At 33.9% G+C, this 22569-nt stretch overlaps 1 protein-coding gene across 2 annotated transcripts in view; it reads left to right on the forward strand.

Annotated features, from left to right (window-relative positions):
* The window catches only part of LOC110024807 (ubiquitin-like modifier-activating enzyme 5), a 42695-nt gene extending 21008 nt beyond the window's left edge, over nucleotides 1–21687 (forward strand). For both annotated transcript variants that reach the window (XM_020724965.1, XM_020724967.1), the window contains 6 exons: nucleotides 13329–13403; nucleotides 19397–19471; nucleotides 19980–20066; nucleotides 20158–20273; nucleotides 21164–21213; nucleotides 21291–21687. In XM_020724965.1, coding sequence (XP_020580624.1) covers nucleotides 13329–13403; nucleotides 19397–19471; nucleotides 19980–20066; nucleotides 20158–20273; nucleotides 21164–21213; nucleotides 21291–21442 — 555 coding nt within the window. In that variant the 3' untranslated portion in view covers nucleotides 21443–21687. The remainder of the gene's footprint in view (nucleotides 1–13328; nucleotides 13404–19396; nucleotides 19472–19979; nucleotides 20067–20157; nucleotides 20274–21163; nucleotides 21214–21290) is intronic.
* Nucleotides 21688–22569: the final 882 nt, after the last annotated feature.

The following is a 22569-nucleotide window of genomic DNA, read 5'->3' on the forward strand; positions in this document are numbered from 1 at the left end:
CAGCAGGAAGAAAAGGATTCTTCTGACGTTATTATATGTATTTCCTTATTTTAGTAAATTTGTCAAATCAATAATTAATTCAAGATATTTGTACTCTATTATATGTTATGTATCAATCCAAAACAAATTGAACAAAACTCTATTTTATACTGGAGCATGACACCCCTTTATTTCTGAAGAGCTCATGACATTCGAAGGATTGTAATCATTCAAAATGTGTGTTGCCTTATCAATTCTTCTACCTAATGGGTCTCCATAATGACTGATAGAAGTTGTGTAAATCTGACAATATGCGATAGAAGCTTGAAGACAAATTTGGTAGTGTTACCACTGACCATATTTAAAATGATTCTAGGGATGGATTGACTATCTAATTATTTCACAACTTTTGATTGCACTAAAAATATTGTCAAATTTAATATCCCTGGAGAAGAATAATTAAAATTTGTTGGATATATTGGAGTCCTATGTATGATAATATCCTATTTAAAGGCCTACAAATTGTTAGTGAAAGGGTACCAAGACTTGTTAGCTGAAGTCATTGATATTGCGAAAGAAACAAAGAAGTTGGAGGATGTAGTAGTAGTAATGGAGTACTCAAAAGTATTCTTGGATGATTTGTTAGAGTTGCTTATAAGAAGGGAGATTGATTTCTCTATTGATTTAATACTAGACGCGGAACCAATAGCAAAAATACCTTATAAGATGACAATCAAAGAGCAACTGCAGCCTATATGACTTATTGGGGAAAGGATTTATCATGCCAACCAATTCTCTTTGAGGAACTCTAGGTTTTTTTGTATAGAAAAAAGATGGGAGCTTAAGGCTATATATTGATTATCGAGAATTGAACAAGCTCACAATTAAGAACAAATATCCATTCTCAAAGATTGATGATCTCTTATATCAATTAGAAGAGGCTTCTGTATTTTCTAAAATTGATTTGTGATCAGATTATCACTAGTTAAGAATTAAGGAAAATGACATAACAAATATTGCTTTCAATATTCGACATGGACATTATGAGTATGTGGCGATACTTTTTGGGTTATAAAATGCTTCTCCGTCTTTATGGATCTTATGAACAAAACTTTAAACCATTTCTAGATTAATTTGTGATAGCCTTCATCAATGACGTTCTAATCTATTCCAGTGATGAAGCTTATCATGCATATCATCTTTTTCTCGTTTTGCAGACACTCAAGGAGAAAGAATTATTTGTCATGCTGTCAAAGTGTGAATTATGGTTGAGGATCATATCATTCTTTGGGCATATCATTAGTAGTGAAGGAATCACAGAGGACCAGAACAATGTTAAAGCGATAGCTGATTGACCCAAACCAACTACTGTTACAGAAGTTCACAGATTTTTAGGTCATGTAGACTATTATAACAAATTTGTTGAGGGGTTTTCTGAGATTGCAATGCCTTTATCCAGATTGACTAAAGAAATGGTGAAATTTGAGTTGACAGATCGTTGGGAGGAAAATTTCCATAAGTTGAAAATGTGTTTGATGTCAGTTCAAGTATTGACTATTTCCTAAGGAACAAAAGACTTCCAGATTTATAGTGATGTATCTTTAAGAGGACTTGGATGTGCGCTTATGCAACACGAAAAGACAATTGTTTATGCCTCTAGACAATTGAAGAATTATTTGACATATGATCTTGACCTAGCAATAGTTGTTTTTGCTTAAAGAATATGAAGATATTATATATATGTAGTTAAGTATGAGGTGTTCATAAATCACTAAAGTTTAAATTATATTTTTATACAAATGGAGCTGAATTTAAGATAATGGAGATGACTTGAGCTTATTAAAGATTATGATTTGGATAATATTTTCACCCATGAAAAATAAATGTTGTGGCAGACGTATTAAGCAGGAAGGTAGATAGTAGTGCCAACTGGGTAATTACACATCGAGAAGAACTAATTAAAGATATGAATGTTTGTAATTACCTGTAGTGGTATCAAATAATGAAAGTTTGCACTACTGGATTAGATGTTAATTCAACCATCATTGAAGGACGGATAAGAAATGCACTACCACATTATACAGAGTTTCAGATCATATTAGATTAGATGAGTGCATGTTAGTTAAAATAGTATAAGATTTATAAAGAAAAGTTGTTTAGATAGAAGAATAAAATTTATATTCCTAATGTGAATGATTTACGGAAAGAAATCTTACATGAGGCTCACTATTTAGGCTGCAGAATACATTCAAGAAGCAACATGATGTATCAGGAGTTTAAAGGCTTATTCTGGTGGCCAAGATTGGACCACAGTATAACAAAGTTTGTGGTAAAGTGTCATACTTGTCAAATGAATAAGGTTGAGCATCAAAAGTCTAGTGGGGTTTTGCAACCATTGCCCATACCATTATGGAAATGAGAGGACATTGCTATGAACTTTGTGACAGGACTACCAAGATCGAAACATGGTCGTGTTGTTGTATGTGTGATTATTGATTGACTGACCAATTTTGTACATTTCTTACCTATTAGACAGATGAATTATGTAGACAAGTTGTCCAAATTTTATGTTGATGAAATTGTGAGATTGTATAGTGCCAAAGTCTACTGTTTCAGATCGAGAAAGTAGATTCACATCTAAACTATGGAGGAAAGTTCAAGTGGCCTTGGGTACTCAATTGCTTTTCATTGAAGTTTTTTTATCCCCAAACAGACGATCAGTTGGAGAGAAGGATCCAAATATTGGAAGATCTGCTTTGACTTTGTGTTCTTGATTTTAGAGGAAATTGGAAAATGCACATACCTCTGATAGAATTTGCCTACAATAATAGCTTCCAGACTAGTATTGGTATGACTCCTTATTAAGCCTTAAATTGAAGGAAATGCAAGACACCTCCTTGTTGGGCAGAAATTGGTGAGATAAAATTAATTATTGTTAATCTAGTCGATGAAACAAGTGAGAAAATCTGACTCATTCATGACAAATTGGGAGCAATTTAAGATAGGTAGAGAAAATATTGTGATGATAAGCATGAACTAGTGGAATTTAAAGTTGGGGAATTTATTTTTCCGAAGGTGAGTCCGGTGAAACGTGTTAAGCAGTTGAAAAATCTGGAAAGTCGACTTTACGGTATGTTGGTCCATATGAAATTGTGGAGAAGATTGAGAAAGTGGCTTATAGGCTGCGGAAGTATATTGCTGATAAGGCTAGCAAACTCGTTACAGACCCCATAGGCGTTCAACCTAATCTGACATTTATAACAAAACTAGAAAGAATCATATAGATTATGATGTAAACCAACTCAAAAGTAGAGAGATTTCTTTTTTTCCTGTATTATGAAACCACAAAACTAAAAGAGATGCCACTTGAGAGAATGAATCGGAAATGAGAGAAAAATATACTTATATTTTTAATTAAGGTGTGAAATATATTTTTGTACCTTAAATTTCAAGAACAATTTTTTTATAAGTAAATGGGATTGTAATAATTCTTTTTAAATTTTTTTATTAACATAATTATAAAAAAATAAAATACTTGTTTATGACACCTGTGAGGCTGATGTTGCTCACTCAAAGCTCCCGTTGCCCATGGAAAGGCTTATACGAGAGATTTGTTGGGAATCCTCCAAACAATTATTAATGTCACAACACAATAAATTAGAAAAGAATACATAAATTCTATGTGAAAAAAATCCTAGAACGGAAAAAAACCACTGAGTCACATCACCACAAGTTTCACTATGAATTTCATTTAGTTTTACAAAGGTTTCACATAAGTTTCGTTTTAACACTCACTTACAATCCACCACTCTACACTCTTCCTACTGATCCGACGCAGAAACTCATGTCTGAAGATACCAGAATCCTTCTCGCCAACACTTCTCACATTTACCAGGATTTTCTCGATGAATAAATAGGAAGAGTTACGCTCCAAGCCCTCATATACGCTATTTGAAATCATGACATAAATAGCAGTTCTCGTGAGAATTGCTCCGGGTGCTCGAATTTGGTTGCTTGGGCGTCAATTCTCTGGAAGTAGGCACTCTAACACCAGAAGTGGGCGCCTAAGTGCCCACTTTGGGCTTAGGATTTCCACTTTCTCGGTCTGGGAACACTTACCTGGCATTTAAGTGCCCATAACTCAACTCCTTGGGCCAGGTGCACTTACTATATGGAAACCAATCTGCTGCTACTTATGGGTGCTACAACCAGACTCCACAACTAACAATCTCTCACTTGGAAACTGATAGCACCAAGTCCAATCCTATGTATCTGCTCCTCCATCTGAATTGTCTTCATAGTCACGTACTATGGTCACGTAACATGGTGTGGCTCACCCTAAGTTTCATCCTCATGAAACCTAATTGAAGTCAAGCACAGCTTTAGTTTCTTAAGAGTCATCTCCTTCATCAACATATCAGCAGGATTTTCAGCTGCATGGATCTATTGCAAAAATAATTGCCCATTTTCTATAAGAGATCGAATGAAATGATACCAGAGCTGGATGTGTTTCGTCCTGACATGAAAAACAACTTTTTTAGCAAGATGAATCACACTCATATTGTCATTGTAGAGTTTTTCAATCCCCCTGCACTTTGCCCAATCCTGCCATGAAACTCTGTAGCCAAATCATTTCATTGCTAGCATCACTAATAGCAACATATTCGATCTCCGTAGTAGAAAGTGCAACCTAGGAACCAAACTCTCTGCTGTGCTCCTCAATGTGAAGATATACTCTGTTGTACTTCTACTTTCCACATCTTCTGGTAGATCTGAATCTACAATCCTTGTAGACTGATCTCTGTCTTTCCATAACAAAGTGTCTTGTTGACTGCTCCTCTCAAGTACATGAGAATCCATTTTATCGCCTCCCAATGATGTTTGCCTAGATTGTCCATATACCTGCTGACTACTCTCACTGCATATACAATATCTGACATGGTATAAATCATCGCGTACATCAAACTTCCAACTGCTGATGCATACGTAGTTCTCTCCATTTGCGCTTGCTCTGCTTTAGAGTTAGGCAATAACTCCTTTAGATAGTTTAAAGTGATTACCTAAGGGAGTGCTAATTGGTTTCATCTCACTCATGTTGAACTCTGTAGGTTCTTTTCAACCTGCCTGGGACAACTTAGTGTTCCTGCATTTGTCTCTGTTGATTCTTATTCTGAGGATATTTTTGGTTGTACCAAAATTCTTCGTCTCGAACTCACTTGATAACTGATTGTTCAATTCCTTGATATTCTCCATATCAATCAGTATGTCATTTACATACAAGAGAAGTAGAATATAACAATTACCAAAAGTATTTGATGAAGCAACAACGGTCTGCCTGGCACTTCGAGTACCCATTTTCCGACAGAAATTTGTCAACCCTCCTGTACCACTGTCTCGAAGTCTGCTTCAAGCCATAAAGACTCTTTTTCAATCTACAGATCAAACCTTCTTTGCTTAGAACCTTATAATCTTGTGGTTGCACCATGTAAAATTCCTCCAAATCTCCATGTATGAAAGCTGTTTTTACATTTATTTGTTCCAGTTGTAAAACTTATTTTGCTATTAGAATCAACAAAACCCTCACAGTCGTCATCTTCACCATTGGGGAGAAGATCTTTATATAATCCACTTATTCCTTTTGCTGGAAATCCTCCACAACAAGACTTGCATTGTAGCATTTGCTACCATCCGACTTTTCTTTCAGCCTGTTTACCCACTTGTTATGCAGTGCTCTTTTGTCATTTGGTAATACCGTCAAATCTCAAGTCTGATTTGATCCAAGTACTCTGGTTCACCACTATCAGTTAATAACAAATAGTGTAAAGAAGAAGAATACATTTGCATGAGTTGTTTCACTCTGCTAGATCTCCTTACTTTTGTAGTAGGTGTTTGAGGAGCTTCTAGTGCTTCTTCTGGTTGAGCACTCCTTTCTCCATTCTCCTGATTACCAGTATCATATATCTCCACATATTTAGATTCTTTAGAAGTAGCTGACGGACTGTCATGAGTTCTAGTCCTGTTCTTGTACATCTCCATCTCGTTCAAAGTGACGTCTCTGCTGAATTTCTGATTCTGATAATCCAAAAAATTGTATCCAAACTCATCTGAGTCATATTCAATGAAGGTGCAGTTGACAAATTTTGAGTCAAGCTTGCTTCTAGAACCCGCATCAACATGCATATAAACAAAACGTCCAAATACTCTTAAATGAGATAGGCATACATTTTTTGTCACTCCAAGCTTCTTCAGGTAAGTCTTCCTCCAAAGGTACTGATGGACTACGATTAATAAGTAAATTGCAGTGTGAACTGCTTCAACCCAAGACTGTTTCGGCAAGCCTGCATGCAACTTCATGCTTCTAGCATGCTCCGTGATTGTTCTGTTCATGCACTTAACCATATCATTCTGCTGCGGTGTCCTTGGGACAGTGAAGTTATGCCTGACCCCCTCTGTAGCACAGAAATTCCAGAATTTCTATTCACGGTACCCACCTCCATTATTTGATCTGAGACACTTCAGCTTCAAGCTTCTCATTTTCTATCATAGACTTATATTTTTTAAATACTTCAAATACACCAAATTTCTGCTTTAAGAAATAAACTAATATCTTTCTCGTGTGTTAATCATTGAATGTTACAAAAGAGGGAGAACCTCCATTAAACTGAACTGGAGTAGAACTCCATACATCAGTATGCACTAACTCTAGTTTCTTAGACTTCTCCACTGACCCGCTCTTGTAGAAAGAAACTTTCTTCTGTTTACCATAAATACAATTTTCACAGAAATCCAGATCAACTGATTTCAAACATTAAAGCTTATTCTTTGAAAGTAGGGATTTCATATCTTTCTTGCTCATATGGCCAAGTCTACAGTGTCATAAACCTGCATCTACCATGGTTCCAACCACATCAATGAAAACAATCATTTAATTGATAAGATAAATGGTGCCTTCAATGTCGTCTTGAGCCATCACTAATGCCCCTCTGGTCACCTTCCATGATTCACCTTTGAAAGTTGTCACGAGTCCTGAATTTGCCAGCTGGCTCACAAAGATAAAATTTCTCTTCAAACATGGAATTTGTTTGACATCAGTAAGCTTCCAGACTGTTTCATTCGACAACTTGATATTAACATCCCTTTTTCTTATTGTACTGCATGCTTTATTATCTCTCAAATAAATCTTCCCTATATCACTATGAGTGTAGTTTTTGAATACCTCTTTATTGGAGCAAGCATGAAAAGAGACATTTGAATCCAGTATCCAAGATTTAGTGTTGACTTGGGATAACATCAGGGAGTCATTTTGAATTTCACCTATGAAGACATTAGTAAAGAAACTGCTATCCTGTCATCCACGATAAGTTTTCCTCGGAGCTTTGCAATTCTTCTTAAAATGCCCTTCTTATTGCAGTTCTATCATTCTCCTCTGCTTGACTTGGGCTTTCCTTTCTTGAACTTGGATCTGACTCTGCTTGTATTTTGCCCAGATTCCTTCCTCTGTTCGTTCAACGTAGAACCTGAAGATTCATCATTCGATGTTTTTTTGCGAACTTCTTTATTCAATATCAGACCCACGACATCGTCGAAGTTTAACTTTGAAGTCCCTGAAGAATTGCTCACCACCATTACCAAACCACCATAGTTTTTCGGCAAAGAAGATAGTATCACCGGTGCTCTGACATCATCATCAAAATTGATCCTCACAGAACACAACTGGTTCATCATAGTGTTGAAGTTATTGAGATTCTCTGCCACTGAACAACCTTCCACCATTATCATATTGAATAATTTCTTCATCCGAAAAATCTTATTGGGAACATAAAATTTCTCATACATCTTGGCCAATGCCGCCATGAGATCCACCGTAGTTTTCTCATTCACAATTTTGAATGCAACAGATGAGAAAAGTGTTAACCTGATCAAACCCATTGTCGTTCGATCTAACACTTCCCATTCCTCCATAGGCATAGACTCAGATTTATTTGTGATTCCTTGTAGTAGCAAGTACAATTTTTTTTTATACAACAAATCTTTCACCAACATCTTCTAGAATGCGAAATTCGTCTTATTTAACTTCTCTACCTTGAACATTGCTTCTTTTGTCATTGCTTCCAGTCGAATCGAACCCCATTTTGATATGACTTTTGTTAGGAATCCTCCAAGCAATTCTCAATGTCACAACGAAATATGATCATAGAATTCGAGAAAATCGGAACAATAAATTTAAATCAGAAGCACAATAAAAAAACAACCCGAAAAGAACACAGAGATTTTATGTGGAGAAACCCGAGAACGGGAAAAAAATCATGGAGCCACACCATGACAAATTTCATTATGAATTTTAAAGAGTTTTATAAAGGATTCACACAAGTTTCTTCTTTTCACTCACACGAAGAAGCTTACAACACACCACTCTACACTCTTTCTACTGATCCAACACAAGAACACACGCTTAAAAGCATCAGAATCTTTCTCACCTTTCACCAGGATTTTGTTAATGAACAAACTGGAAGTGGTACGCTCCAATCCCGCACATACACTACTCGAAATGTGACATAAATAACAGTTCTCATGAGAACAACTCCAGTTTGGGCACAGGACTTCCAAATTCTTAGTTTGGGACCACTCAATGGGCGCTTAAGGGCCCATAGCCCGGTGCCAAGGCGCCGGATGCACTGACTACGTGGAAGCCAGTCTGCTTGCTGTTCATGGGTGCTACAATCAGACTCCACAACTAACAAGATTATTCTCTTGCCCTTTATTTAACACGAGAGAGGCAGAGAGAATGAGAGAATGGAGGCAGCATGGGTGCTACAATCAGACTCCACAACGAGAGAGGCAGAGAGAATGAGAGAATGGAGGCAGTGAGAGAAAAGGATGGCGTGAGAGACGCTGGAAGAATAAATCAAAGAAGAAAGAAGGAAGAAAAAGTAGAAGGAAGAAGAGGGGAGAGAAAATGTGCGGCTTATCTTTCGTGCGTCGTTGATGGTTTAAGATGCAATGAGCAAACATGAAGGGAAGGAGATTGAGCGATGATCTCTGTAGTTGTTTGAGCCAAACATGAGCGTGAGAGGGAAGAAATTGAGCCTTTCTCGTGCATCTGTTTCTTGTGTAAGGGAGAAGGAAGATCAAAACTTCTTCTACCCTGACTGAGTAAATGTGAAGGAGGAAAAGATCATGCGGATCACAGGAACGTTTGATTGAGCGATTTTGAGCTCTAGAAGCAGGAATTAACTTTTCTTGCATGCGTTTGATGCTCGATCGAGCACTCACTAGCTTTGATCGACAAAAATGTTAAACTAGCAAGAGAAAGATGATTTTCATGCTTATGTAAGTAATTTCAAATATATATATATATATAACTATTAAGGGTTTCAATGTTTGATGTTTTATGAGAAATTAGTAGAAATTTGAGAAAAACCTAAAACTGAATTTAATTAAATTGTATCAAGGTTTATGATAGGTCTTTCGAGTGGTGATTGGAATAAGAAAAAGGAGTTGCGTTGCGGGGACTAAATTTAGGTATGAAATTCAATGTTATTCTTTAATTGCTAGTTTTTTTTGTTGAAGTAATGCAATGTTAAATTTAAAATTTAACAATGCTATTTAAAAATATTAAGTTGCTCTTATTGCAAGCATCCCGACATAAATTTTGAAATATCATCTAATCATCAATTGAAAAATTAATTTCTTCAAATGAGATATTTTAATATTTATATATATATTAAAATAAATTATTGAAATAACTTTATCATAAGCAAGATATGTTCCTAAACACTTAATTAGATACTTTAAATATAGCTAGTTTAGTAGATAAATATTAAATGACTTAAATTTAGTAAAAAAAAAAGAAATGTAAAGTTAGGAAATTTCACTAAAGAGATTAGAAATGAATCAATAATAATTAAGTTTGAATTATTCTTATAAGTGCTCTATAGGATTAGATTGATCTAAGGACTAGAACTTCAGAGTGTATATGTGGATAAATACATTTTTTATTTTGCAATGGTTCGTTTTTACTATTTTTTAACTTTTCTTTTAAAATGCAAAAGTTTATATTTTTTTAAAATGTTAAACACAAGAAAATAAATATAATATAATATATGCATTCATATGGGAAACACTCATGGGTGGTACTGACAAGAGAATGCAATGTACTCGTGCATGAAAATGAAAGTGAAAATGATTATCTATCGTTATGGTGGGTTGAAAAAGATTAAATGTATATTTTTTAAAGTATATATTTAGATGGTGACTCATAATAAAAAAAAAATGTAACAAAAATAAATAAATTAAATACAAATTTATTTTATTTACTGTTCATTTAATGCACACCGTCTTTCACTATTATTGTACTTTTACAAAATATTTTAAAATGAGAATTATTGTAATTTGGAAATATTTGTTTGTAGGGTAGTTCAACTCAAATATTCAGTTACTAACAATTTACAAGAAAACTAACTTTAGGCTAGATGGATTCTAGAGAATATGTGTATAGGGGCTGAGAAGCACAGACTAATAGGTACTATATGTTAGTTTTTATTTTTTGTCAGTTGTAAATATTTAAAAAGATGTACGAACTGATTATAACTTTTAATTTCATAAATAGAATGACTCTTGTATTTTGAATTTCATTTTAATTATGAAATGAAACTGTTTGATAGTTTTCCTCTATTCTACGGACAATTCCTGCTTTAGTAATTCCATGCTATCAAGTCGGACCGTAACATTAGATGTTTTTCTGAGTGTACCATTGTTGTTAGTTTTTTGTGGTTGAATTCTCCCTGTAAGATGTGACAGTTATCCTTGAAATGTGTATTTTGCGTTATACATAAAAAAGAGGTTCAAAAAGTACAAAAAGAATAAAAAGTACAAAAGTCCTTAAACTTGTGCAAAAGAGGCCCTGTTTTTTGTAGAAAATGACAAAAAGCTTTGACGATTCAAAGACTATCAAAATATGTGGTGCTCATCTGGTAAAGTTGTTGCTCCATTTTTTAAGTTTGGGTTTGCACATCTTTTTCGTAATGACTGTATCACTCATTTCATCTGGGACCAAATAATGATCCCATCTTTTTCTTCACGTTGGCGTAAGTGCTTCAAATTTTGCCATAAAAAATGCACTCCTCTTTAACTTACCGGCGGTTAGTTTTAACATTATGTATGGTGGGACATCCTGATACTCAAAAAAAGTTTCACATTTTGGAGCCATTCGATGAACTCGTACGGATCTAAGGGTTGTCAAAATATGACAAATCCACCTTGACTTTGAATACTGATTTCTCAGATATTTTAAGTCAAATCTTCGGAGTTGAGGTTATTTAACTATGAAATCTCTAATAGACATTATCTCTCGACCTTCTCTGAAATCATAACTTAAAGCGTTGTGGCCTGTCTTTTTTCTACTGAAATTATCACTGCTGGAGGGATTCAGGTGTTCCTTCATCTCTTTACGGATTCAGGACCTCTCCCTGGGTCCTTTCCTATATTTCATTGAGCTTCTGTGGCACTTGGTGGAGTTGCCGCTGTTTCTATTCCATAGTGAACTTCTGATCAACTTCTGTATATTTCCTCCTTGATGGTATGATTCGATTTTGAGCATGGGTCGGTGGAAGATGTGCAGAGGTGATCTATGGTGGAAAAGAGAAATTTAGGTGGAGGTAGGGGTGGGGTTTGGATGTATGCTAGAAACCCTATGATGGGAGTAGAGTTAAGCTTGCTCTGATATCAATTGATTCTAGAGTTAACCCAAAGCATAAGAGAAAAAAAATATTATTGTTAAAAGCAAATAGGAGGTTACAACTAGCGCGCTTGAAAGCGAAGCCACAATAATATGTCACACTAGAGCTCGATCCATGGATGGTGGAGGTCGGCTGGGTGGTGTGGGAGCGGAAGTGGGTGGCTTAAATGGGTTTTGGGTGGTTGGGACAGCAAAATGAGGGGCTGGAATTGCTTTGGAGGCAAAGCAGAGGGTTGGGACATCAAGCGGCAGCAAAGAGGAAGGGCTAAGGAGTGCAGGACATCTAGATGAGTGCTTTCTGGTGCTGGGGCAGCAAGCTGGGACTGCAGGGACAATAGGATAGGCTGTAGTTCAGTGGAAACAAGTCAGAATAATGGTTGGATAACAGAGAAATAGTAGATTTGCTATTTCCTGATGGCAACAGCAAGGATCGATCACTGGAAGGGACGACAATGTGTGGAGGTGGCAGTTATTGGCTGGAGTTGCAGTAAGACAGAGAATCCTGTTCAGTGGTTTCAACAGTGAGGAAATACGGCAGCGACAATATGTAGAGGGATGCAGAGGATGGAAAAGTCCTAGATCAATACTCCACGAGAACGAGCTACAGTCAAAGCACCACTCGATCCATTTGAAGGAGATCACCACCTCAGATGAGTTATAGTCGGAGGACTACTCGCCGTTAGATATAGCCCTAAAAGAGAGAAAGAGGATGTCGACAACTGTCTTGAGCAGAAACAAGACCAAAACTTCAAACCTAAACATAGGAATCACATATATAAGCCTTACGTAATCAGGATTGTGCCCATTGTTGAAATGAGGTGTCAAATTCACGTCAGGTTGGTCGACCCTCAATTCGTTATTCTGAACTAGTCCCAGTTCGCTAGATAGCTTCTTGTTCTGTCTGGGTCTCGGAATTGGTTCGCGGTGCTGCAGCAGATGACGGGAGACGTCTCCGTGGGCAGCTCACATGTCATTATTAGATCAATCTATATTTTGGCTTGTATCCTTCAAAAGGATGATAAATATCTTTTGTTTTCTTCTTAATGATGCTTTTCAGATGCTTAATTCAATTTTGGTTTATGAAGATACTCCTTTTATGCTAATTTCAATTTTTTTTTGAGTCGTGTGCTGCTTGTTTTTTATTTTTCTATGAGATCATGCCTTTAAATATTTTTTTTTAAATTTTTATTGGAGATATTCTTAAACCATTTCAGCACCAGTGCTTATTAATTTTGAAGTACTAGTTGCATCTCATAAACGCAAGTTACAGAAAGCACATAGGTAGCTAGAATATGTAGTTCGTAAGCTATTGTTTTAGTTTATAAATGTTTAATGACCAAGGTTTACTGGAGACACACCTTTTGAAAAATGTATCTAGCATGCACTTTGCTGGTTCGACAATTTTTCTTTTTTAATATTTTATATGATTCCTTGTAAATCTCAAGTTTTCCTATATGGAAAACAACTCAGAATTTTTTAAGATTTTTAAGTGCTTTAAAAAATGTTATTTACCACAGTTTGGTAGGTATATCTTCTGAACAGCTTGGAAATTTATTTAACCATTCAACTCTTTATATTTAATTTTTCTGATAAACTTTGTTGTTTTTCATAGGTTGTTGCATCTGGAGTGGATGAACGCACGCTCAAGCGAGAAGGGGTTTGTGCTGCATCATTGCCAACCACCATGGTGAGGAAATTTTTTCTTATTGTTTGTGGTTTTTTACATCCTTTTCGGAAAAAAAAAAAGTCAGAGTAAATTTTTTGCTTTATGAATTAATTGAATAAATAGAGATCGAGAATCTCATATTAACAGTTATGGCAAGCTAATTTTGTTGGTCATTGGTAGGGCTGTTAGTAGTCTGGGCCGGCTTAGCTTGTCGTGATCCGGTTCGGGGTTTCGAGTTAATCAAGCCAAGAACAAACGGTCGGACGGTGAAAATTAATTTACTACTATTCTAATTCTATCACTAATAATTTAATTTTCAAATAATACATAAAAGAGCCACTAAATAAAGTAATTAAAATTAACAAATAAAAATTTATACATTTCCTTTTGTTGTTTTGAACTTCTATACACATTTACTACTTTTCTATACATCTTGTTCAAATGTTTAAAACTTAAAATAATATTAAAGTAATTGAATGTGTTATGTAAAGATAATTCTAGAGTAATCACACTTCTAAACTACAATAATTTAATGAAAAAATACAATATATATACATGTTTATAAGAAATTATATAATATGTCGGTCTTTTTTAATGAAAAAATACAATATACATGCATGTTTATAAGAAATTATATAATATGTCGGTCTTTCATATTTATTTACAAGCAATCTGATATATATTTATAAATAATTTGATATATGCTAATACATGCATCATTGATGTTCTCTAAACGAACATAATCAATATTCTATAAGCATATACTTTAACTTTACTTTTACTTTATAATTTACCTACACAACTGTCTCTATGAGGATTACCGTCAACAAGCCTAACACATCATTGGCCGATATTGCTCTGTCGACTCCCGTTGGCACAACCGTTAGCCATATACACATTGCAAGTGTATAGGGTGAAAAGACCCATACTTGCCCCTAGCCGATATTATCATGTTGGCACAATGATTAACAATGTAAACATCAGATATGTTTTGGAAGTAAGCTTTAGTCTACTCGCCCTCTGACTGATATTATCCTATCAGCATAACGGTTAGTGAACTATCACAATTGTCTGGGGTGATAGAAAAACTCTACGTACGCGGGCACACTGACATCCCTTGTCTATACCATTAGGGGGTAAAATCTTTCCTTGAGCATGCACATGCAATCATTCACATTTAAAATATTTCATTCTTCATGTATACATTATTCAGAAACATTTCTATGCAATTTGCTAACATTCATAATTCTCTTTTGTGCAACTATTTATCATGCATATCTTTTATATCATTATATATCTATCTCATACATATATCTTTTATACATGCCTATCTTGGATTATTTTACATGAGTTTTAACGGAGTCAACCTATGACGATCTTTTGCACGCTTGACTCAAACTCGTCGCCTCACATAACCAACCTGAAATCTTTAACAAATTAGGAATTCATAATATATTAGTTTATTAGGTCATTTAGCTTAAAAGATCACTGATTTGCCAAAATATATCTTAAATGGCTTTCTCGATGACCAATCCTTCACCTAAGCTGCCAAATTTACTTTCTATCACCTCCAACCACACTTCTCCAGTTGATGTTCTGCTAGATCCCTTTTGGAAGCTCGCAAAAGATGTTCGACGCTTTTGACACACAATCGACACCTCTGATGGCTATAGGAAAAAAAAAAAACACGGAAAACGAGGAAAGACTCAAAATCAGGAAAAAAAAACACGGAAAACGAGGAAAGACTCAAAATGAAAGTGCAAGAAATAAAATGAATGTCTCAATTAGCGTGCAATAGGAATTCACACTTACAAAATTTGTCCCGGAGCCCTAAATCTTGAGTTGCAATCTTCCTTTGTGCCGCTTGCCTCTCTTCTAGTCCGTAACCTTTTCATTGTAGCAAGGGTCGCGGGCTGTACTTCTTTGGAACAACAACAGTCGTGTGAGAGAAGAGAGGTGGAGGGGAGGAGAGCCGTGTGACGAAATAGAGAGGGAAGATGAGGAATGTGGATTTCCCTGATTTGACACCATTCACGAGAACAGTAACAATGCAAGATTAATAATTTAATTATGTTAAACTTATAACTTCAAAGTTTTTTTTTTCTCAATCTATTCATAATCAACATATGATGCTTTATATGGAATTGATTGGTTTTTTCATTTAGAATTTATAAAATTATTTTGATTGAAATCCGAGGGATACGAAAATTGAGGTACATTTTCGATCGTCGAAATTTATCAAATTTCTCAAAAATTGAGTATAACATAGCTTGTCAGTGTGACCTTCTAAAGGTCATAGGGGTGGCCTACTGCGTATGGGCTTAAATGGACAAACCCTTGGGCTCAGAGCTAGCCCTTAAGCCCATTATTTTAAAGTCTGCTAAGGTAGTTGCTGACCATTTTGCGACTTAACAATGAAAAATAAATGATGCCAATGCTTATAAATATAACTACATTCTTATCAGTTGATTTATTTATCTCTTGTTTGTGTTATGCCTCAAAAATGTAGTTGTTTCACTAATTTTTATACTGCTCGAATTAAATTTTTATTATGCCATTGTAAACTAAAAAATAATTCAATTTTAGCCAAAGTTGGTTTAAATTTGACTAAAAATCAAGTGAATTTTTGAATTAGTGTATATTAAAAGAGTGTTGTATTATATTACAAGTGACAGTAAATGGACTTTAACAGATAAACCGCCAAAGCCCATTATAAATTTGGGCTGCTGCAACCATTATAAATTTGGGCTGCTGCAATTCCTTGGGCGGTTTTGGATGATTAGATAAATATGTTTAAAATGGATTGGATTTGTCCATTTGACATCTATATTTTTTAAGGAGAGTAAATGTTGTAATGGCGGGTTATATCCATGCGTCTGAAATCTCGGGAATCTAATACCTGTTTCGACAACCAAGGAAAATGTTTTATACAAACAAATAGTCTAAACTTTTTTTTGGGAAATTATAGTTACTTTATGCACAATAAATAATTTGAATATGAAATGTTTTCTAGTGAAGTAATAACAGTAAAAAAAGATAGTATTTATTTTAGCACTAAGTTACATTTTGTTTTTGCAAGATAATTGATGAAGGATTTATGCTCAAATAATTTAAAACAAATTTATTATTTTGTTTGTTGGTTGTGCTGAGCCAATGATGAAGTTATGGAGGAATGTGGTTAGTGAAAAATAGGAAGTAGTTGCGGAGTAGGGAATTTTTTTTAATAGGGACACAAATTAATGTTTTTTTTTTAATTTCAACTTTTCTTATACATGTTTGGGATCAATGTTGATGGGTTTAATTTTTTTGTTTTAGAACGTATTAATGTAAAAGGATAAAATATCCAATAATTAGAAACTTTACAATTGTAACGCCTACTTCTTATCTCTAAAAGTGTTGAATGATTACCTTATTATTGCAGTGTCTACTAATTTTTTTCTCAATAAGTGTAACACTATAAAGTGTTATAGAAGTAAATATCAAATTTTTTGTATTAGATATACAAGTATAAGAATTATTTGTTATCTTTGTAAATCCTTCAAAATGTAATATACATTTTCAAAATTGTGTATCACAAAAGCATTTTAAAATTTATAATGAATTTATATTGGAATTTAAATTCATTTATGAGAAAAAATATCAATGTGCTTCGATCTTTATTTAAAAGAAGGTTTCAAATTTTTAAAATTTATACTCAAAATTTATTTACCACAACAACAACAACAAGCCTTTACCCCACTAATTGGGCCTATTTATTATCATATTTTCATTTAATTCTAATAGATCAAAATCAATTTTTACTATATTTGCCTTTCTTAACATAAGTCAAATCTAAAACATCTACTCTCCTAACTAGATCATCAGATGGTCGACGTTTAATGTGATCAAACCATCTAAGATGACTCTTTAATCTTGTCTGTAACTGAAGCTACATAGATTTGTTTCGCATTTTATCTTTAATTGTCAAGCCACTCATCCATCTAAGCATTCTCATCTCAGCGGCACTTAACTTTGTTTTATGCTTCTCATTTAAAGGCCAACATTTTGCACCATAAAGCATTGCAGGTCTCACCACCATCTTATAAAGTTTTCCTTCAACTCTAAGCAGACCTAGTTCATTCCTCCACTTCAACCAACCAACCTAAATTCTACTAATAACATCCCAATTTAAATCACTATCACTTTGAATAATACACCCGAGATATCTAAAATGTCCACATCTTTTAATGATTTGATCACTAATAGTTACAACTTTGTCGCTAGAGCTACTACTACTAAAATTACATTCCATGCATTCAATTTTAGATCTACTCAAATGAATGCCTTTAAACTCCCATTTACACCTCCATAATTTAAGTTTTTCTTGAACTATTTCTCTAGTTTTATCCAAAAGAAAGATATCATCAGTGAAAAACATACACCAAGTTACATCCTCCTGTAAATTTCCATTAAGAACATCCATAAATAAAACAAAAACCCTTTTTAATCCAACTGAAATAGGAAAATACTTGGGTCAATCCTCCTGTTTAAACACCAGTAACAACTCTAGTATACATATCTTTAATGACTAGAATATAAGTCATATCAACACCATTCTTTTCTAAAACTCTCCAAAGAACTTCGCTGGGAATCTTATCATAAGTTATTTCTAAATCAATAAAAATCATATGTAGATTCTTCTTGCTCTCTCAGTACTTCCCCATCAAACATCTCAACAAGTGTATAACTTCCAGATAGACTTGCCCGACAAAAATCCAAACTGATTATGAGAAATCTTTGTATCACTTCTTAACCTATGTTGAATTACACTTTTCCATAATTTTAAAGTATGACACATTAACTTAATTCTTCTATAAATTGCACACTCTTGTGCATCCCCTTTATTCTTAAAAATGGTTACCATAACACTCTTCCTCTACTTCCTGGGCATTTTCTTAGTTCTTCAAATAATATTAAAGTTTTCAGTGAGTCAAGAAACTCTCAAATCTACTTTAATTGAGATATCATCAGGTTCTAGTGATTTTCTACCCTTGATTTTCTTAAAGCCTCCTCAACTTCCTTTTTTCAAATGCGATGGTTAAAATAAAATGTTTTATTATTATTAAAGCTATTAAGATCACTAAGGTCGATTGCATTTTCAGAAACTTTATTGAAAATTTTATAAAAATAACTTGCCCACTTATGTTGAATATTTTACACTACGAAAATTAATTTTTGATTTTCATCTTTAATACACTTTACTTGAATAAAATAAATAAATTTTAAAATAGAAGTTTATATTTTCTTTTGAGTTAAAAAAAATTGCCTTTTAAGATAAAATTTTTTTGTGCTAATAAAGCTTAAAACCTATTTTAGATTTTTTTTTTTTATTTTTGTTTATAAAGCTTAAAACCTATTTTAGTTCAAGTTTTGAAGTTCAATTACCTCACATACATGACAATTTAAAAATCAATATATTAAAAATTTTTAGTTGGTTAAAATTAAAAGAATATTCTATTTGTAAAAAAATGAATTTTAAAAATTTTTGAGTGTGCATGACTTCCCTTGGATCTGCCATACATTGTAAATTTCTTTTAATAAAAAAATCTGAGCTAGAGGGTTTTAGCACTAAATCCCCTCTTTTTTTGGGAAATTTCATTTCATACGGATCATTCGTATGTGCGTATGAGTGTATTTAGTGTGCATGTTGGGTGTACTCACCTATTTTGGGTGTAATCAGGTGAGTACACCAAAAATATACCAAAAATACACCCGAATCCACACTTCCGTTATTCGGATGTAATAATTTTTTTTTTTTTTTGTATTCAAACTTAGCTTGAGGACTACTTGTTCATATGGTCAACTGAATGTCAATAAGGGAATGATTCCTCTACTTTGTTATCCCATTAAAACTTGGAGTCCTTGAAACCTTCTAGATTTCCAAACAAGGACTAAGTTAGCCAAATGCTTAAATTCATTTCTTCTTTCTGATCATTTATTTGTTCTGAAATAACAACAAATGTCTGGTTTTCTAGGGAGTTATTGCAGGTCTGCTAGTTCAGAATGCGCTTAAGTTCTTACTGAAGTTTGGAGAAGTATCCCCCTATCTGGTACATTACTCTGAACATCTTGTTATGTATTTTTCAGTTTTCATTGTAAGCGCTCGCATCAGAACTGGTAATCTTTATTTCGTTCTAGCATTGTTTGTCTGTCATACAACATTTCATACAATTAAGCATCTGTTATTTCCAATAACTTTTTATGATTTTCCTTTACAAATACATAAATTTTAATGTTAATTCTTGATTTAGATTCAACCCATTCATCATTTGATTGTTGATAAAGATGCATTTTCTCTCCCGAAAACTTTAGTTTGATTAGCACAAGTCAAATTTTTTCTATAGGGGCATTTACCTATATACCATTTAATTCTTATCTATTTACAGATCTAGCGCCTAAACTTTCATATTTTCATTTACAACACTCAACACTTTAACATCACATCAATCACCATTATTAACTTTTTAAAAGTGAAGTACACCTTTTCATGAATAGATTTGACACAAGTGTTAATTGTGTGGTATTTATGTGAATTTTCCTTTTCTCTATTTTTTGTAGGGATATAACTCCCTAAAAGACTATTTTCCAACCATGGAGATGAGGCCAAATCCCCAGTGTTCAAACTCAGCTTGCATTGAGCGGCAGGTTTTAACTCATTCACTTGTCTGCTTCATTTTCTTAGTTTGATGGATCCCATTTCTGATGAATTATAATTTATTGCCATTTTTGGGTGCAGAAGGAGTATCTCCTTGCAAAACCAGTCAGAGATGCGTTAGCCAAAGCAAAGAATGAAGCTGACGCATCTCTGCAAAATGAATCTCCACTTCATATGGATAATGAGTGGAATATAAGGTAATTTTGCTAGGCTAAGAACGAAAATTTACTATTTTGGCCGTATAGCCGTATCCTTCTAAGAACCAAGGAGCATCATGGTTTTTTATATTTGATATTAGCAAACTTGGAAGGTAGGTTTGTTAATTGATTTGGGCTGCCCATGAGCCTGTTGGGAAGATCCTTCGTAATCATAAATGAAAGAGCTAAATGGTTTCAAGTAGTGTTGGAATGCGTAGCACATTGTTTGTAAATAATGTGAAGAATTCTAAAGGTGAGCACTCACCCTACACGGACAAAAAAACAAAAAAAATCTATTTCAAGCTCGTGAAAGGCTTTAATTTGAATGTCCTTTATTTTGAAGGGTTTAAATGGGTTGACCCATCTACCCTGAAGCCTGAGACAATATCTTAAATGACTTTCTTTCTGGCGAACTTTATCAGGAAGTATATTCTCTTTTGCCACTATCACTAGAGATTAGACTGTCTAGTTCTTGCAACTGCCATCTCTATATCTTGTGGCTGAAAATTGTGTTTGTTTTTTTTTTTTTGAGATATTTGCTAATGTCATAGATGTGCTATACTTGAAATTAAGATTAGAGTTAATTTAAGCCAAATTGGCTCTAATTTTTTTTAATTTAAATTTATATAATTGCTTTATATAAATTTATATATTTTATTTTAATAATAAAATTATTATATATATATATATATATATACTTTTTTTTTTCCTTGTAAACACATAAGAATTTGTTTGGTATGTATTTAAATTTCCGAAATCTTCGATACAATATACTCCTTTTTACAGAGTTTAATAGTTTCCTTTTGTTGCACTATAGTTTCATTTTCTTGTGACTGGTTACCTTCCTCAATCCAAATTCTGAAGCCTAAAGCTTTTTCACTCCTTATCAGTGTTGTAGATGATAGTGAGACAGAAGCATTCAATGCTCCAACAGCTTCAGGTAATTCTGTTTAAATCTATTTAGCCTTGCTGCTGTTGTTTAATTCTGCATCTCCATACCATTCTCTCTCTTCTCAGAGGCACTTCCAGAAGGCTTAACCAGAGAGCTTCCAAGTGCTGATCAACAATATCAGGAGGGTGCAGCATTAGGAGGGACGACGAGCTCGCTATCGGACGATGTCGATCTCGAAGAACTTCAGAGGCAGCTGGATGCCCTCAATGCTTCATGATATCTAAGGGAACAGCGAGTGATTCAGGTAAGATTATTTTATTTCATTTCAGATATTTGGCAGGGAATTTGATTGAGAAATTAGTTCTATTGTGGTAGGGAATTTGATCTAATTTGTACTAAAGAAGTTATATGCTGGGGAATATATATTATATATTAGGGAATTTATGACAATAATAAGTTAGTAGAGTGTATAATGATCATTAATGTTGGATTTTTATTTTTAATAATATTTGATACTTTATTCATTTTAAAGTTTGTGTATAAAATTAAATGAAAGAATGTGATAAAAATATTAAATAAATAATTATATGCATGTTAATTATTATATTAAGTTTTGATAATACAAGTAATATATACTGAATCATATAATTTTAACCAAGGTTTCTAAGCATGAAGTAATAACAGTTTGAATAAAATTTTAAAATTTGGAATGTAAAATAGCAAATAAATAAATAAATGAAAGGACTTTTGCAAGTATGCAAGTAACCCCTATCTGCAAGAAAAGAAATAACAGTTGGACTACCTCCTAAATTTTCATATAAAATTTAACTTTGAGAAAGCCTAGTAAAATTTCGATTAAGTTTGTTTGGGGCAGCTGCAACTTATTGAATAATCGAAGTTTGTTTGGGGCAGCTGCAATTTATTGAATAATTTGCTGATAAACTAATTAAAAATAATCTGCTGATAAGCTAGATGCGGTGACTATTACAAATTTTTATTTTTTTTTGAAAAGAAGCCAGACCGCAGTCAGAAAGCTGCCACCGGCGGTGTGGAAACGCTGTTTTCAGCGTTTTGAAAACGCAGCAGTGTGGAAACGCTGTTTTCAGCGTTTTGAAAACGCAAAAGTTGTCAAAACACAGGTTAACCCAACAGTTCAAGGTAACCAAACAGTTCAAGTGCGTTTTCAAAACGCCACCGCACAAAAATAAGCTGCCCCAAACGGACCCTAAGAAAATGTTTGCTTTATTTTGACTGATTGGATTGATATTCGGTCTAAACTTAGTGATCTAATTTGATAAAAATTTATGTCGGACTATATCAAGAGATGCCATCTTTTGATTGATTAACTGTTGTCACTAGAGCTGTCAAAATGACTCATTGTTAAGTGGTTATATACCCTTTACT

This window comes from Phalaenopsis equestris, unplaced genomic scaffold, assembly GCF_001263595.1.
Source record: "Phalaenopsis equestris unplaced genomic scaffold, ASM126359v1 Scaffold000276, whole genome shotgun sequence".
Lineage (NCBI taxonomy): Eukaryota > Viridiplantae > Streptophyta > Magnoliopsida > Asparagales > Orchidaceae > Phalaenopsis > Phalaenopsis equestris.